Source organism: Budorcas taxicolor, chromosome 2 (assembly GCF_023091745.1).
Source record: "Budorcas taxicolor isolate Tak-1 chromosome 2, Takin1.1, whole genome shotgun sequence".
In the NCBI taxonomy this organism is placed as follows: domain Eukaryota; kingdom Metazoa; phylum Chordata; class Mammalia; order Artiodactyla; family Bovidae; genus Budorcas; species Budorcas taxicolor.
The window spans coordinates 111,712,580-111,731,520 of record NC_068911.1 but is presented as its reverse complement, the minus strand read 5'-3'; the positions used below and the strand labels follow the sequence as shown (position 1 = coordinate 111,731,520).

General features: G+C 36.8%; 1 protein-coding gene across 1 annotated transcript in view; it reads right to left on the bottom strand.

Moving 5' to 3' along the window:
- Nucleotides 1-18,941, bottom strand: part of DPP10 (dipeptidyl peptidase like 10) — a 760,992-nt gene that overhangs the window by 337,388 nt on the left and 404,663 nt on the right. Inside the window, exon 5 of the mRNA XM_052656314.1 lies at nt 14,144-14,218. Within this exon, the coding sequence (XP_052512274.1) occupies nt 14,144-14,218 (75 nt within the window). The remainder of the gene's footprint in view (nt 1-14,143; nt 14,219-18,941) is intronic.

Genomic DNA, 18,941 nt, shown 5'->3' with positions numbered 1-18,941 from the left:
AGAAAAGCTGATTTAAACGGTTAAAACTATTTATGATTTAGCATCACTTGGAATAGAGGAAAAAATAACTTTGTCTGATATGGGACATGTCATATATGAAATGATAATTCTTAACCATAAATTTTATGATAATCAAGATTTTATAAAATCTAGACTGAATTATATTTTGGAACACTAATTTTTTTCTTCAGGAATATTTTCAAATTAATGATATCCAAGTGCATTCCATATTTATCTGGTTGACTATTTTTGAGAAAAAATTTCTAAGAAGGAAATATAAAAATAAAATGCATAACCAGTAAGTCTGGAGAAATATAATAAATTCTACCCAAGTATTGCCAGTAATTAATATGCAATACAATTTCTGTTTGTCTTCTAATTACTTAATTAGAATACAGTAGATATAATTGCAAAAAATGGATAAATAATTATGACAGATTATAGAATAAACCTATGGAAATATGTAAGAACTTTCACAAAGTGGCAGTATGATCAAAAGACTAGGGGCTCTGGAGCTAGAAAGATGGGATTGAATGTGAGCTCTGCAACTGGGAAGAGGGACCCTTATTTAAGTAAGTTCGTTAGCACCTCTAAGTCTCCCACCTTAGTAAAATATATCACTGACTAAGGAACAAGGATTTTGACAAGTTTAAATTGACAGACTTCTCATAAAAGAGGCACTATTTGAGTACTCAACAAGTTTGTTCCGTATACTAAAATCCCCTTCTGAAATAGGTGCTAAAAAAGAGGCAGGGAATAAATAGTAGAGGGAGTGATCAGAGACATAATCCAACACCAAAAATCTATGGTTCAGATACATATTTTTTATGGTCCAAATGTATAAACAGTGATGTATTCAGTAATATGGATATATTGCACAAACCTACTGGTGAGTAAAAGAAGACATACACAAAACAGTATACACTGTATGAAAAAAAATATATACATATATAAAATTGAACTAAAATAATGTAGGTTGTTAACAGCTTGAACTCTGACTGGAGGTGTGTGGTGACTGGAAAGGAACACAGTACTGTTTTGCTTCTTGATCTGGGTGATAGTCACAGAGATATGCTCAGCTGTAAAACTTCATCAGACTATCTGCACCATATATGCATAAAATATAAGTATGAATAATCTGGACTTACCTGGTGGCTCAGAAGGTAAAAATCTGCCTGCAATGCAGGAGACCCCAGTTTGATCCCTGGGTCAGGAAGATTCCCTGGAGAAGGAAATGGCAACCCGTTCCAGTACTCTTGCCTGGAGAGTTCCATGGACAAAGGAGTTTGGTGGGCTATAGTCCATGGGGTCACAAAGAGCTGGACATGAGGGACTAACACTTTCACTTTCTATTTGAATATAAACTCACCTATTTTCCTCCAAATTCCATGCATTCCCCACTAAGCCATACCTAATTATAATATGGCAGAATAAACATTAAGCATCAACCTTGAAGAGTAAATGATGCCAGAACAATGGCCAACATCAGAAAGGAACAACTGAACATTAAATCCAGGATTACATTATTTAGAAATACTAAAGAGAAAATGGCAAATTATCTTTCTTAAATGACATTTTCTCTAAATCACTGCCATATACATGGTTAAGCTCTGGCTACTTAGGTCTTTTCCCAAGTAGAGCTCTTGAATTTGAAGGAATCAGTTCCCCCTGAATCTTGAGCTTTATCAGAATCACCTGGAGGGCTTGTTACCCCAAGATCTTGGGTCCAATACCCACAGATTCTGCTTCAGTGGGTCTGGGAAGAGCCCAATAATTTACATTACTAATAATTTTCAGGAGATTCTGGTGCTGCTATTATGGGACTATATATTGAGAACTATTGTTCCTGGGGAAAAAAAAAAAAGGAATGAATCTTGAGTCATATTATGCAAATTTTGGAATTTCCTTTGTTTCTGTATGTATTTTCATTAATAAAATAATATCAACTATTATAGAGAAATGGTAAGGAATGAAGATATAAAGGCAGAGACTTTGGCACCGAGTAGGCACAGTACAAAATAGCAGGTATTTTAATCTTTATTTCTTATCTTTCCTTTGTTTGAAATCTGAAAAGTCTTTAATAGGTGGAAGACACCAGTTCACTTAAATTCAGTAGTATATAAGCCTGGCTGACATGACAACCTTCTGAAGAGTTTTAAAATCCCAGTGTTTGGGCTTTATGCCAAAACAATTAAATCAGGGTTCTGCAGGATAGAACTTAACCATCAATAATGTTTAAAACTCTCCAGATGATTCTGATACATAGCCAAGACAAACTAAATCACGGTTTTAGTTTCACAAACACTTGACTGTTTACTATGTGCCATTTACTTCAGAAAACTCTATGGACATTAAAATGAATGAAGCTAAATTCTTGACTTTAAGGGTCTTATAGTTTAGTCAAGGGCACATACACATAATGGATGTCTTCAATGCAATGACAGAAATATTGAGATGTGAGTATATACCAGACGCCATAAAGGCATAGAGAAGTGCAGCTGACCCTTGCCCAGCACTTTAAGGTAAAGTTTACTTGAGGTTCTGGCTTACTAATTCATAAATTACGTTTCTATTCATTCTTTTTTTTTTTCTTGAGTAACAGTGTGTCAAGCATTGTGTTAGACACAATTAAGATTCTCAGTCGCTCAGTCGTGTCTGACCCTTTGCGACCCCATAGACTGTAGCCTGCCAGGCTCCCCTGTCCATGAGATTTCCTAAGCAAGAACACTGGAGTGGGTTGCCATTTCCTTCTACAGGGGATCTTCCTGACCCAGGGGACAAACCCGAGTCTTCTGCATTGAAGGCAGATTCTTTACCACTGAACCACCTGGGAAACCCCTTAGACATAATTAAAATTGTGATAAATTCTACAAAAGAGAGGAAGAGTATCATGAAAACTAAGATCATGGTCCTATCACTTCACGGCAAAAAGATGGGGAAACAATGGAAACAGTGACAGACTTTATTTTTTTGGGGGGGCTCCAAAATCACTGCAGATGGTGACTGCAGCCATGAAATTAAAAGGCACTCACTCCTTGGAAGAAAAGTTATGACCAACATAAACAGCATGTTAAAAAGCAGAGCCAAGTTTGCCAACAAAGGTCCATCTTGTCAAAGCTGTAGTTTTTCCAGCAGTCATGTATGGATGTAAAAGTTGGACTATAAAGAAAATTGAGCTCCAAAGAATCGATGCTTTTGAACTGTGGTGTTGGAGAAGACTCTTGAGAGCCCCTTGGACAGCAGGGAGATCCAACCAGTCCATCCTAACAGAAATCAGTCCTGGATATTCATTGGAAGGACTGATGCTGAAGCTGAAACTCCAATACTTTGGCCACCTAATGCGAAGAACTGACTCATTTGAAAAGATTCTGATGCTGGGAGAGATTGAAGGTGGGAGGAGAAGGGGATGACAGAGGATGAGATGGTTTGATGGCATCACCAACTCAATAGACATGAGTTTGAGTAAGGTCCGGGAGTTGGTGATGGACAGCGAAGCCTGGCATGCTGTAGTCCATGGGATTGCAAACAGTCGGACACAACTGAGTGACTGAACTGAACTGAACTGATCAAGTCAGAGAAGTTCTGGAACAGCCTGTATGTTTAAGGCATACATGCTTGAGTGGGCATCTAAAGAAACAGTAAAAATTATCAATATGAAGAAAAGGGACAGGAACTTCTTCCAGGCAGAAGAGTAGTGAAAGCTCCATGATGGGAGGGAGCATGGTGATTTGAAGAACTAAAGGAAATCCAGAAGTACTGAGAGCAAGGGGTAGGGGGTGGGTAGGTTGTGGAGGATGAGGTTAAAACAGCAGGCAGGACCTTGTGCACTATGTTATGACGTTTTTATCTCAAAAGCTTTAGGAGGATTTTAAACAGAGAATGGAATCAGTTTTTTTGTTTTGTTTCTTTTAGGATCAGTTTAGCTTGAGTGTAGGAAATCAATTCAAAGGAAGAAAAAGGACTTCCTTAATGGTCCATTGGTTAAGACTCCATCCTTTCACAACACACAGAATGGGTCAGTCCTTGGTCAGGGCAACTGAGATCCTGCATGCAGCATGGCATGGCCAAAAAAATAGTGGGGGGTGGGGGGGGGGGACAAGGAAGAAGAGTAATTGAAGGAAAACCTGCTAAGGCTATGACATTCCTTTCAACAAGAGATGGTATAAGCATATTATTCACCCATTTCTTTTAATTGAAATATATTCCATATATCATTGTGTAAGTCTAATGAGTACATGTTAATTTATATATTGCAATATGACTGCCACTGTAGCAATAATTAGCACCTCTATCACATTACATAATTACACTTTCTTTTTGGTCCTTGGAATAATTAAGTTTTGGTCTCTTAGCAAGTTTGATAATTATCATATAATATTACTGTTTATATGTCCATTCTAATCTCTAGGGTTTACTTACTACTCCTTGTAAGGTTATCTCCTAAAATAACATCTTTCCTGCTCCCCCATCTGCCACTCCCTGGTAAATATCATTGTATTCTGTTTTTACAGGGGAGCATTATTTAAATTCTACGTTTAAGTGATAACATTTGTCTTTCTCTATTTGTCTTTCAGTATTTGTCTTTCTCTCCAGGCTCTTCATTCTTCTGTACCCCATCCTTCAGACAAGGACACAGATGTGAGAAACCAGGCAGGAAAACTCTTGCTGAGCTACTGTAGAGTCATCAGTGTTCATAATTATTGCCATGAGCCAAGGAGAAAAGCATTTAGTGAGTTCTCTTTCTTTGGTCTAATAATGCAGAAAATATACCATTTATCTCAACTACTGCTGCATTCCAAAAATAGGACCAGATAAATTCAATAATCTGGATATATGCGATAAAACTTATTTTGGCTTTATTTTCCCTTTTATTATGCAAGTTTAATATCTTCTTTTTCAAAAAAAAAGAAAAAAGTGTCAAAGATTATCCGATTCTATGCCCTTTTCTCCAGAATTTCAGGAATATTACCTAAAGATTTATAAGTTTGATTTGCTTTGGAGTCTGTTTACATGTAAATAGGGTCATTACCTGTGATGTCTACAGGGGTCAGATAGTTCCTGCAAGTTGTGACAAGCAGTCTGGGAAAGAAAAAATCAAAACAATCTGAAAGATTCCCTGCCATCACTAAAGCACTCTAGCAGGGACACTGAGGCTTAAGCTCTACCATCACCAGTAGACTTCTCCTTTGGAAAGGGGCAAAGGGAATAACTATCACCCTTACACTCTAAAGGATCATAAGATCACCCCAATGTGCCTGTGCAGAGGGCAATCTTCTCAAAAAATCAGTGTTTACCTCCCTACAGTAAGACTCATCTTCTTCTTTCCCCCACTTATCTACCTCTTTTTCCATGAATTGGTATAATGTATCTTACAGCCTCTGCAGCTGCTGCTGCTAAGTCACTTCAGTTATGTCCAACTCTGTGCGATCCCATAGACGGCGGCCAACCAGGCTCCCCCATTCCTGAGATTCTCCAGGAAGAACACTAGAATGGGTTGCCATTTCCTTCTCCAATGCATGAAAGTGAAAAGTGAAAGTGAAGTCGCTCAGTCGTGTCCGACCCTCAGCAACCCCATGGACTGTAGCCTTCCAGGCTCCTCCATCCATGGGATTTTCCAGGCAAGAGTACTGGAGTGGTGTGCCATTGCCTTCTCTGTTAGAGCCTCTACCACACTGTAAAATTCTTACAGCCAAACAGCATTCATCTTGACGTGCCTACAGATTACTACAGACAATGAGAACAGAACATTCTCAAATTTTATGGTGCAGAATAAATGACCTAGGAACCATGTTACATGTCCAAACCATGAGAAACATTCATCTGGTCAGAAAAAAAAAAGCAACTTCTTACTTTGTTGAAATTACCTTTTTGATATTGTGGAAGACAAATAATGGGTTGGCTCAAAAGTTTGTTCAAGTTTTTCCATAAAATGTTAGGAAAAACCCAAACAAACTTCTTGGCCAAGCCAATAATGCTGGAACTAGAATTCATATTATCGTATTTGAGTTAATTAATAGTCATGCATCTCAAGGGAAAAGATTTAGCCCAAGTTCAATAAAAACTGACATTGAGACAAAAATGAATATTATTTTGGCTTCTTTGCAAAGACTAAAAAATTATTGGTTTACATTTACATGATTTATTTACTATGCAACTCTCAATACAGATTTTTTTTTAAATGTCCATAACCCTATATTATTAATCATAGTTGCTTTGTGACTATGGATAATTATGGTCTGTTAAAATAGTACAAGTTAACATGAAAAAAAGTTTAGATGCCAACTTAAGCTCTGAATAAAGCATTACAAGTAACCCAGTATTACAATGGATGACACACAGAAGAACTCAGTTGTTGACTGAGAACATACTTTCTAAATTTGGCCTACACTCAATTATTGACATTTGACTCCAATTGAGGACATCAATAGAGAAGGAAAACTAAATAAGCTCTCCCCATTAAGACCACCTGACTCCAAAATAACACTGCTACATCCTGTACATACAGTGAAATTCTCTCACAAAATCCTAGAGTCAGGATTATCAACATGTGAGGTTTTTCTCTACACCAGGAAATTTTTCAGGACAGTAAACTTGAGTAACTTTGAGAAGAATTAAAAAAGCAAAGACATTACTTTGCCAACAAAGGTCCGTCTATTCAGAGCTGTGGTTTTTCCAGTAGTCATGTATGGATGTGAGAGTTGGACTATAAAGAAAGCTGAGTGCCAAAGAATTGATGCTTTTGAACTGTGGTCCTGGAGAAGACTCTTGAGAATCCCTTGGACTGCAAGGAGATCCAACCAGTCTATCCTAAACAACATCAATCCTGAATATTCATTGGAAAGACTGATGCTGAAGCTGAAACTCCAAAAATTTGGCCACATGATGTGAAGAACTGACTAACTGGAAAAGACCCTGATGCTGGGAAAGATTGAAGGCAAGAGGAGAAGGGGACGACAGAGGAGGAGATGGTTGGATGGTATCACTGACTCAATGGACATGAGTTTGAATATCTGGGTGTTGGTGATGGACAGGGAAGCCTGGGGTGCTGCAGTCCATGAGGTCACAAAGAGTAAGACACAACTGAGTGACTAAACTGAACTGAGAAGTCTTCATATTTTCCCCTGCTTCTGTATTGCCATGTGAAACTGAAGACATGTGTGGCACTCTTGACAGTTTATTGTGTTGGGTGGTTTTCTCATAATACATTGAAAATGTCTCTGGAGTTTTCCATTTTGGGAAGATTGGGTTTGATTACATTCACTGATAAGAAAGATAGGTCTTTCCATTATTAATATCATTAGAAGGAGAGGTTTTTGATCACTTGTCACCATAAACAGTAGCAAGTAAAACAGAATGAATGTTTACACATAAAATTTATACAAAGAGAAAAAACATAATTACATATTTAACATATAGCTGAGTAGTTCTCTAAGCATACAAAAAAAGTCAACATAACATAGTGAAAAATAAATTTAATCAAAAAATTCAATATTTCTTCAAGCCAAAAAAATAATTAAAGCCAGAAAATTGGTGATATATTTAAGTAAATGGTAATAAAATTAATAATTGAATTATACACACAGATGTTTAAACAATACTAAGACTAGAAAAGATAAATGGAATAAATAAAATATTATTCACAATGAAACTAAAGAAAAATCCCTGAAAATAATAAATTGTTATTTAAATACATACTAAAATATATGTGTACATTCCAATTCCAAGGAAAGGCAATGCAAAAGAATGCTCAAACTACCACACAATTGCACTCATCTCACATGCTAGTAAAGTAATGCTCAAAACTCTCCAAGCCAGGCTTCAGCAATACGTGAACCGCGAAATCCCTGATGTTCAAGCTGGTTTTAGAAAAGGCAGAGGAACCAGAGATCAAATTGCCAACATCCGCTGGATCATGGAAAAAGCAAGAGAGTTCCAGAAGAACATCTATTTCTGCTTTATTGACTATGCCAAAGCCTCTGACTGTGTGGATCACAATAAACTGTGGAAAATTCTGAAAGTGATGGAATACCAGACCACATGACCTGCCTCTTGAGAAATCTGTAGGCAGGTCAAGAAGCAACAGTTAGAACTGGACATGGAACAACAGACTGATTCCAAATAGGAAAAGGAGTACATCAAGGCTGTATATTGTCACCCTGCTTCTTTAACTTATATGCAGAGTACATCATGAGAAACGCTGGACTGGAAGTAACATAAGCTGGAATCAAGATTGCCGGGAGAAATATCAATAACCTCAGATATGCAGATGACACCACCCTTATGGCAGAAAGTGAAGAGGAGCTAAAAAGCCTCTTGATGAAAGTGAAAGCGGACAGTGAAAAAGTTGGCTTCAAGCTCAACATTCAGAAAACGAAGATCATGGCATCTGGTCCCATCACTTCATGGGAAATAGATGGGGAAACAGTGTCAGACTTTATTTTTTTGGACTCCAAAATCACTGCAGATGGTGACTGCAGTCATGAAATTAAAAGTCGCTTACTCCTTGGAAGAAAAGTTATGACCAACCTAGATAGCACATTCAAAAGCAGAGACATTACTTTGCCGACTAAGGTCCGTCTAGTCAAGGCTATGGTTTTTCCTGTGGTCATGTATGGATGTGAGAGTTGGACTGTGAAGAAGGCTGAGCGCTGAAGAATTGATGCTTTTGAACTGTGGTGTTGGAGAAAACTCTTGAGAGTCCCTTGGACTGCAAGGAAATCCAACCAGTCCATTCTGAAGGAGATCAACCCTGGGATTTCTTTGGAAGGAATGATGCTAAAGCTGAAGCTCCAGTACTTTGGCCACCTCATGTGAAGAGTTGACTCATTGGGAAAGACTTTGATGCTGGGAGGGATTGGGGGCAGGAGGAGAAGGGGACAGCTGAGGATGAGATGGCTGGATGGCATCATGGACTCAATGGACGTGAGTCTGAGTGAACTCCGGGAGATGGTGATGGACAGGGAAGCCTGGCGTGCTGCAATTCATGGGGTCGCACAGAGTCGGACACGACTGAGCGACTGAACTGAACTGGCAGTGTTTATATGGATATATATTGAGTATACTTACTTTTATATATGATTATATAAATATACTCAAGAGACTACAGTCACAAGAAACATGCCTAGGAAGATGGATTTGCTTGATTAAATACTAGACCATAATGGATAAAATTTGGGGGTCTGAGTATACTTCATGTGTAGTGTAGGGTAAGGGAGTTAGAGAAGGCAAGGTTTGGAAAAAGAATGAGACCAGAACTTTACAGGGATAGATCACCTTTAATGAGGCGAGAAGAGGCAGCAGTCAGATTAGTGAGCTGCCGCACTAACCCAAGAAAAGAGTAAGTATATACAGGCACATATGTGGAAATCTACTGTCTTAAGGGGGCCTATTCTTCTTCAAGGTTGTTTAGAGTAGTTATCTCCTAAATGGCTGGGGCAAGGGATTCTGAAGATGGGCCAGAGGCTGGACTGGCTGGGAACTGGGCATAATCAATCTAAATGTCCATTTTTTTTCTTCAGGTGAGAGAGTTCTTTGTTTTGCATTCAATGGTGGGGAGGATCTGGAGGGGAGTTTTAAGTCCAGGCTATTTTGAACCATGTAACTTTCCTTCAGGTAGGATGAATATGAAATATTTGGGGACTATGTTAGCCAGCCTCTAAGTTGGTCTCCCCAGGTCCTCACCATCTGGTAGTCCTCTCCAGCACTGAATTAGACCTGACTCATGTGACACACAAAAAAGTGAAAGTAACAGACATTTCCATCTTTATCTTATACCTACTCAGCCGGGGACAATCCTAGAACCACGTCATGGGGACACTCAAGTTGTGCTGAAGCGAGTTTCATGTAGAGAAACCTGAGGCCTTGTGCCATCAGCAAGTACGGGTGAACCAAGCTCTACCTTGGCTGTATATCTTCCAGCCTCAGTCAAGCCATCAGATGATTGCAGCCCCAGCTGATACCTGATTGCAACATCATTAAAGCAAGAACCATCCACCTAAGCCAATCCCCAGTTCCTTATACACACAAACTGTGAAGAAAGTTTTTTTTTTTCAAAGTCACTAAGTTTCAGGTAATTTATTGCATAGTAAAATAAAACTAATACAGATGGTGTATATGTATGTGTGGTGTGTGTGTGTATGTGTGGGTGCAAATGTATCCAATTAGTAGTTAGGCTGTATATAATCTATGAATTTAATAATTAGTCCATCTTTAAGATAAAGTTCTTTGTTAGTAAAGATGGTAATATAGCAGATTATGTATTGCCTAAAAACATTACTGAGAGTGACTGAACTGAACTGAACTGAAGGGCAGTATAAATCACACAATCATTTGGAAAACATTTTTTCAATATATAAAAACACCCTTAAAATATTTTCTATCTGAATGCCTATTTCAATCAAAAATAATTATTTGAAATATATCAACCACTTAAATATAAGGAATAAAACTATAAAACTCTCAGAAGCAATCCTAAGGTTAAAATTTCATGACCTTGAATTTGGCAATGTATTCTCAGATATAGTAACAAAAAGCATGTGTAATAGGAGAAAAAATAGATAAATCATACTTCATCATAATTTTTTAAATGCATGCACCAAAGGACATTATCAAAAAGTGAAAAGACAATATACCGAGTAGAAGAAAATATTTGCAAGCCTTATGTTTGATAATGGTCTGCTATCTGGAATGTCTGAATAGCTCTCAAACTCAACTACAATAAGAAAAAAGAAAGGTAACAGACATGAATAGGCATTTATCCAAAGAAGAAACCACAAAAGGCACACAAGCATATTAAAATACACTTAACATCATTAGTCTAATTATGGAGGTTTACACTTAAACTGCAATGAGATACCAATTAGGATAGCTATAATAAGAAGAATGGAAAATAACAACTGGTGAGGATTCAGACAAACTGGTACATTTTACATGTTGCCAGTATGAATGTAAAATGGTGCAGCAATTTTAGAAAGTTGTTTAGTGGTTTCTCAAAAAGATAAACAGAATTATCATATTACCCAATGATTCTACACCTCAATATATTTACCTCCAAGGACAAAAATATGTAATCAAAAAACTTCTTGTGTACAAATGTTCACAGCAGCACTATTTATAATGGTCAAAAAGTGGGGGGAAAAGCCAAATAACCTTCCATGGATGAATGGATAAAGAAACATGGTACAAACATATAATGAAATAGTATTCAACCATTAAAAATAATGAAGTATTAATATATATTATAATTCATATAAACCTAAAAAAATAGGCGGAGGAAACAAGATGAAAGGTCATATACTCCATGATTCTATTCATGTAAAATATCCAAAATAAGTGAATTCATAAGTAGAAATTAGATTCATGATTATGAGAGTGTAGAGCAGGGAAGAATGAGGAATTACTGATTAATGGGAATAGGCTTTTCTTCTGGGATGATTAAAATGTTTTGGAACAAAATAGAGTGTTTGAACAGTATTGTGAATGTATTAAATACCACTGAATTGTACATTTTAATATAGTTAATTTTGTTAACTATTGTGAATTTCAGTTCAGTTCAAATTTTGTTATATCTTTTCATTCATAAACTCCTTTTATCAAAATGGATCCCATAAGATATTAATTCAAGAAAAGGGGGATACACTCAAAAACAGTTTCAAAACTGTCTAAAACAATGCTTGATATATGATAATTCTTGTTTCTCTACTTTTTTATATATAGGGAGATAAAAGGAATAAAACACACCAAAATAATTTGAGTGGATGTGTTTGGGTTGGTTGGAATTTATATGAACTTTTTCCCTGTTTCTGTTAATGAGCATTATCTGTGTGTGCACACACACTGATAGACACACCGGGTAACCACAACATTTAATTTCTTTGAAACCAATTATCCCAAATTGCCATCTCAGGGTACACCATCGTTTCTATTAAATTGTCTTTAATTTGGATTCAACAAAATTTATACATTTATTTTTTTTCTCACTAAATTGTCAATCTCTGGGCTTGTCTGAATTGACTGCTATACCTCAAAGACTTAATGATGCTTCCAAGAAGCCTCATGTAGTCTGCCCACCTGGAATGTTTTTCTATTCATCCTTACCTATTTGACTCTCAGAGCCCAACTCATGCTTCCCTTTCTATCATGATTATCTTGAATGGAATTTTTTCTGTTGTTTAATATCACCATGCCTATAACACATCCTTCAAGGCTCTATGTGGATATAAGTGTTTGAGTGGTATCACCTCTAACTGATTGTATGTTTCTTAAAGCAGGAGCTTCAATCTTGTATGTGCCTATAGGTGCACATACCACACCATGCAGAATTATAGTCCAGGAGTTTGTACTTAATAGATGATGAATAAATAAGAATATATGAATGTAGTATAGAAGATTATTAAATTTCATTTGATCATTTTTTACTTATTAATGTAAAGTGACCTTCCTCTCACTTCCAAAGACTATGTCAATAAAATATCTCATTCTTTCTGAAATTAAGCAAAAATTAAAAAGGGGGTTATTAAGATTGATCTATAGGTATATTTTGGTGTTATATATATTTTCACATAATTCTGATATATTTTTCCCCAGTATCCAAAATCAACCTAATTTTGCATATTACATTCCAGAGTGTAATATGCTAAGTGTGACCCAATTGATATACATTTTAAGAAAATTTTCCTAGCTACAGATATGAAATATTTTCTGCTATGTATTTTCTATAAGTTTTATTGATTACAATATTACATTTAAATCCATAATACATTTTGAGATTTTACATAATGTGAAACTTAAGTCAGTATATTTATGGGGCTTTTGCTTGCTTGATTTGCCCATGGATGTCCAATTGCTTCAGGACCACTTGTTGAAAGTACTGTCTTTCTGCCACTGAACTGCTACTGCACTTCTGTCAAAAGTCAGTTAGGCAGATTTGGATGTGTATACTTTTGAGTTCTATTTTCTGTTTCATTGATCTGTGTGTTTATCCTTCTGCTAGTTCTATATGTCTTAATTATTACTGAAAGCTATATAATGTCATTTTAATTAAAACTCTTTAGATAAATATTATTTCAAAACCTTGGGGAAATTGTATTATTTTTGCTTCTGAAACAAGCATTTTTCCTACATAGTTTTTAAAATCTCAATGAATAGAACACAGAACAAAGGTGAAGGAAAAGTGTCAAATTTTATAACAGAAAAAAAATGTCTTTTATTACAATCTCCTTGTTTTTTGTAGTATAAATTAATTATTTTAAATAAGAAACATAAACTTGTCTAAAAATATAGCATACGTATATTTCAAAAGACTAAAACCATCAAGGAGAGGGTTCTTTGAACTGTAAAATGTCATGTGGTCAAAGGCTTTCGATGCATTATATGAACCTTTCTGCTTTAAGTCTATAAATTTTTATTATCTGCCTTAAACCACACAAAACTTCCTTGAATAATTTCCAATCATTTATTTTCTAAAGAATCTAATCTGCTGAACTGCCTTCTCAACATTTACTTTGCTTTTTAACAGTGCGAATTATATCTAAGTACAAGATACTCCACAACCATGCATATTACTCTAATTGTGCTACAGAGCTGACATGGAATAATGAAATGCTAATTGCAATTAGAACGTTTTATTTATTTCGAATTGATTCCTTGCCTTATTCCACTTTCAGAATTTTCTACAACTATAGGGTTATGCTCAAACACCACCAAATAATCCATTGACCATAAACTGAATTAATGTTTTTACCAGTTCCCTCCAACAATACACATTGCAGCTCAGGGAACAGCTATCAGGAAATTCCTTAATCAACATATACATATGACAGTTAATTCCCACATATTAAGCCTGATATGGGAATATCAAAAGCCCCTCTTTTTTGGATTTGCTGAGTTCTACCACACTTCCCACTAAAAGACGTGGCTTTGTATCTAGCCAGTACCTTGCAGATTGCTCCAGTAATTTACTAGCTAGGTATGAAAGAAAGGACAGTATCACCAAAGTTCTCTTGTGCCATCTTAGTTATCAATAATCACCAGTAGCTATTGGACATGCCAAATTTTCTCTAGAGTAGATGACACGAAAAACTATGAACTGTTACCTGAGTGCACTACAAATAAAACATTTTTGCAAAGAAGTTCATTCCTTTACCTGTTTGACATCATATGCCAGAAGAACATATTTTAAATCTGGTGAAACTGAATGTCTTGATGCTTTGAAGGTTACCTGAAAGTAAAAAGAAACAATTATTTTAAAACGTTTAATAACAGAAAGATTAATAAGCATTTAGATATGTAAATATTAAAAGTATCTCCATTATCCTCATAATACTGTAAAATAAGCATTCTCATTCACACTTTAAGTCTAAACAGTCATGAACACAGATGGACATAAAAACTTGGAAGAGCCTATATTAGACATTTCATTAAGAAAAATATTTGCCCCATATGTCCTCTACATTTTAACACTATAGACTAGGTTAATATTTTCATTATAGAAACAAAAACAAAACAGCATTGAATTTCTTCAAAGTAATCAAAATGCTTTTATATTTGCATGCTGGATTAATCAAAAGGAAAAGAAATAGTGGCATTCTGTGGTGTCATGATATTCTGTCTTTGCATTTTAGTTTTACCACTGGTTATACATTTATATTTTTAAAAAGACATATATTAAAGACAAAATCTCCTTAAAGAAAACCCCCAGAGTAAATGTTTTAATTATCTTGATTACCATATATATATATCATATACAGCTTCCCTGGTGGCTTAGACGGTAAAGAATCCTCCTAGATGTGGGAGACCTGGGTTCAATCCCTGGATTGGGAAGATCCCTTGGAGAAGGGAATGGCTACCCACTCCAGTATTCTTACCTGGAGAATTCCATGGACAGAGGAGCCAGGTGGGCTACAGTCTATGGAGTCGCAGAGTCGGACACAACCGAGGGACTTTCACTTTCAAGTTCATACAAACTTGAAATGTGTTTATATGGTATATAAACAACTATGCTACAGATGTTCTATTTTGAGCCCTTCATTTTACCATTGAATAGATCTGATATAGAGAGTGGGGAAATTGTTTTATTTGAAGTAGAGTTTATATGTAGCTTCACATCTAGAGAAGACAAGGAAATTGAGTTGATGCATCAAAAGCCTACAAAATACAAACAAAAAAATGAACTCTATATGGATTTTAAGCAAACTAATTTTTAATGATTTTTGCAGAGAAATACATGTATAAATAATTGTACACAGGGAAGTTTCCACACTTCTCCAAGGAAAAACAAAAAAGGATGAAGTCAAGGTTTTAGTACGTATAAATTTTCAAACATATTGGAAAGGATAGGAAGCTCCGACTAACCAACATTTAGCAAACTCTCTGTGGTATAATAGAAGTATGTATTTGGGCTTTTTCCCTGGCTCCTGACACAGAGCTTCTAAAATGCTTGGGGGAACTTCCCTGGGGGCCCAATAGTTGATACTCCAGGTTTCCTCTGCAGTGGGCATGGGTTTGATCTGTTTGGAAAACTAAGAACTTATATACCCTGCAGCACCACCAGAGAAATAAATAATTGAAATCTCTTAAAAATGATTTAAACAATAAAATCCTTGGAATTTCTTGAGTAATAGAAGGGTCTTTTGTTATTGATAACTAGCCCACTTTGACCATATCTGATAAAAGTTATTGAGATGACTCCAGAAGTAGGGGTGAGGGGAGAGTGACTAGATAGCTTCTGGATGGGGGCTGGTTACCAGAAGAACCAACCACCTGATTAGAGGGGTAGTACTTTGAACCCTACTTGAAGGTCAGGAAGGGTGGTGGCACTGGAGATGAAGTTTAATCACATTGCCAGCAATTTAACCAACCAGTTCTAGCTAACAAAATCTCAGTGAAAGCCTCTGAATGATGAGATTTGTAGAAGCTTCCTTGATGATAAACATATCGGTGTAGCAGGAGAGGACGCGTATCGACTGAGAGAGAGACTGTGCTTAGGACCCTTCTTCATTTACCCTATTTACCTCGTCATCTGGCTTTTCATTTGTATTCTTTATAATAAACCAGTGATCATAACTATAGCTCTTTCTGTATCATTCTATCAAATTATCAAATTGGGGGCAGTCACTGTGTCATTAACCTGTGGGTTTTTCACTAACTCTGGGGAATTAGTATCAGAAAGAATTGAATTGTAAGTCTGTGCTGTGCTTAGTCACTCAGTGGTGTCGGACTCTGCAACACTTTGGACTGTAGGCTGCCAAGCTCCTCTGCCCATGGGATTCTCCAGGCAAGAATACTAGAGTGGGTTGCCATATCCTCCTCCATGGTATCTTCCTGACCCAGGGATCCAGCCCATATCTTCTTGGTCTCCTGCACTGCAGGCTGATTCTTTAGCTGCTGAGCCATGGAAAAGCACCCCCTTACACACACACCCAGAGAATTGCTGAAATAACATAGTTTGTTTGTTTTTTTTTCATTTCTCAGCTAGATATGCAAGAGAATGGAGTGCTCTAGGAGAAAATACTTTTACATGGAATGTTAATTTAGAAGAGGCGTTGTTTATATTCATCCATCTTAGACCAGCCACTTTACAAGAACAGAATAATTGTTGGTAATAACTCATCTGAAGAAATTTGCTTTTCATTTTTTTCAAAAAGCCATTTCAATAATAATGAAAATAACAACAAACTACAATCACAACAGCGGAGCTACCATCACAATTAGTAGAGCTATCATGTATCATATTATAAGCTCTGAAATTGCTTTGAACTCTGTAGTTCTCAACACTCCTCTCATGACAAAGCTGTAAGGTTCAGTTCAGTTCAGTTGCTCATTCGTGTCCGACTCTGTGCGACCCCATGACTTGCAGCACTCCAGGCCTCCCTGTCCGTCACCAACTCCCGGAGTTCACTCAAACTCATCTAGCCATCTCATCCTCTGTCGTCCCCTGTTCCTCCAGCCCCCAATCCCTCCCAGCATGAGTCTTTTCCAGTGAGTCAACTCTTCGCATGAGGTGGCCAAAGTACTGGAGTTTCAGCCTTAGCATCATTCCTTCCAAAGAACACCCAGTACTGATCTCCTTTAGAATGGACTGGTTGGATCTCCTTGCAGTCCATGAGACTCTCAAGAGTCTTCTCCAACACCACAATTCAAAAGTATCAATTCCTCGGCGCTCAGCTTTCTTCACAGTCCAACTCTCATATCCATGCATGACTACTGGAAAAACCACAGCCTTGACTAGACGGACCTTTGTTGGCAAAGGAATGTCTCTGCTTTTGAATATGCTATCTAGGTTGGTCATAACTTTCCTTCCAAGGAGTAAGCTCTAAGGTAGGTAGCCTCATTCTAATTTTTTCACTAACTTAGTGTATGTAGAAATAATGGATATTAGCCTGTATGGAATTCAGAGTCACATAGAGAACACAAGGTCCTGTCTCTCACATGAATGCAGTATTAGGAGGTGCATTGTTACACAGATGAGGAGGTTCGGTGTTATTTAAAAATTGGTTAAAAGGGCAATACCTATCATTCCAGTCCAATGGGAATTAGAAAACTCTAATAATAACGGTTCTTATATTTTTGTCAAGGTCACAGAGAAGTATACATCATGAAAGAATGAAGGAGGAACTCCTTTCACAAGCCCTGCGCCAACAGGAGGTTCTTTGTTGTTTTCACTCTTTCTTTCTTTCCTTCCTCCCTTCCTTCCTTCCTCCATCCCTCCCTCTCTCCTTTTTCCTTCTTTCCTTCCTTCCTCCTTCTTTCCCTCGTTCCTCCTTTCTCTCTTTTTTTAGAGAGCTACACTGTCTGAAGTTTGAATTAAAGAAAATCTCATCTCCCTTGTCCCCATCCACTCTCATATGATGTTGCTCACACAAATTAACTTCACACGTTCACAGGTGCATCTGAGCCTCTGGTAACAACATTTTAGTATCTTTTACAGTTCCTACAATTATCTAGTCTGGCACTTTATTAATTATCACTATACTGCCTCCAAGTTTATGCAGCATACAACCTGGGAAACATTCCAAATACCTTTTCAGACGCCCAAGCTGTAGAAACTACTCTAAATTTAGAGAGCTGTGCACAGGTGGTGCTGCAAAGAGACTTGCTGATGATACACATATAAGACAGACATTCTTGCTGCTTAGCTAAGGGACGTAGAAATCTCAGGAAAAATCCCTCTTAGCATAAGCCATTTACATTATCATCTGTTGCATCTGGGAGATTAATTCTTCCTAGCAGACCCCAGAGACCCTTTGGTGTACATTGACCCTAATTACAGACATTAATATAGTTCCAGTTGACTCTCAACTTGATAAGGCCACAAATTAGCATTTTGGGAAGTTTATTATTGCTAATAATGCTATTTTGTTACCTATATATTTAATCACTTCATTACTATTGCAATAAAAGGATGCAGAGATATTTTCTACATGTGCTTATTGGTATTTTCAGCAGTGATGCTTACTAATGCATTTTTGGACAAAGAGCATTAAAATGCATGAACTCTGCCATCTAGGAACATTCAATTAAAGCCATGTCAGGTAAGAGAAACAGAAAAACAGATATGCCAGTTGTCAATTTAACAACAATGAAAACAAGACATCTGATCAAGTTGAGAAACAAATGCATGCTTTCAGGCAGCTTGGGAAGATTCTGTAGCACCTCATTCTGTATATCACTCAACTGTACCAAAACTAACTTACTTAACATTCAAAATAAGATGAGCATCATGCTAACCACTGAAGGTGCTACAAAGTTGAAAAACAAAGTCATTAGAAATTTTCCCATCTCAAACTGGGCAGGATAAGACAAGAACTGTGTTTTTCCATGATAGAGCAGGAGTCCAAAATCCAAATGACTTAAAAAACTTGGTTTGTAGTGATAGAAAAGGGATGTCTGAGTACACTGAGGCCAAATGGACTAGTGGGCAAGTATCCCCTAGGCTAGGTTAT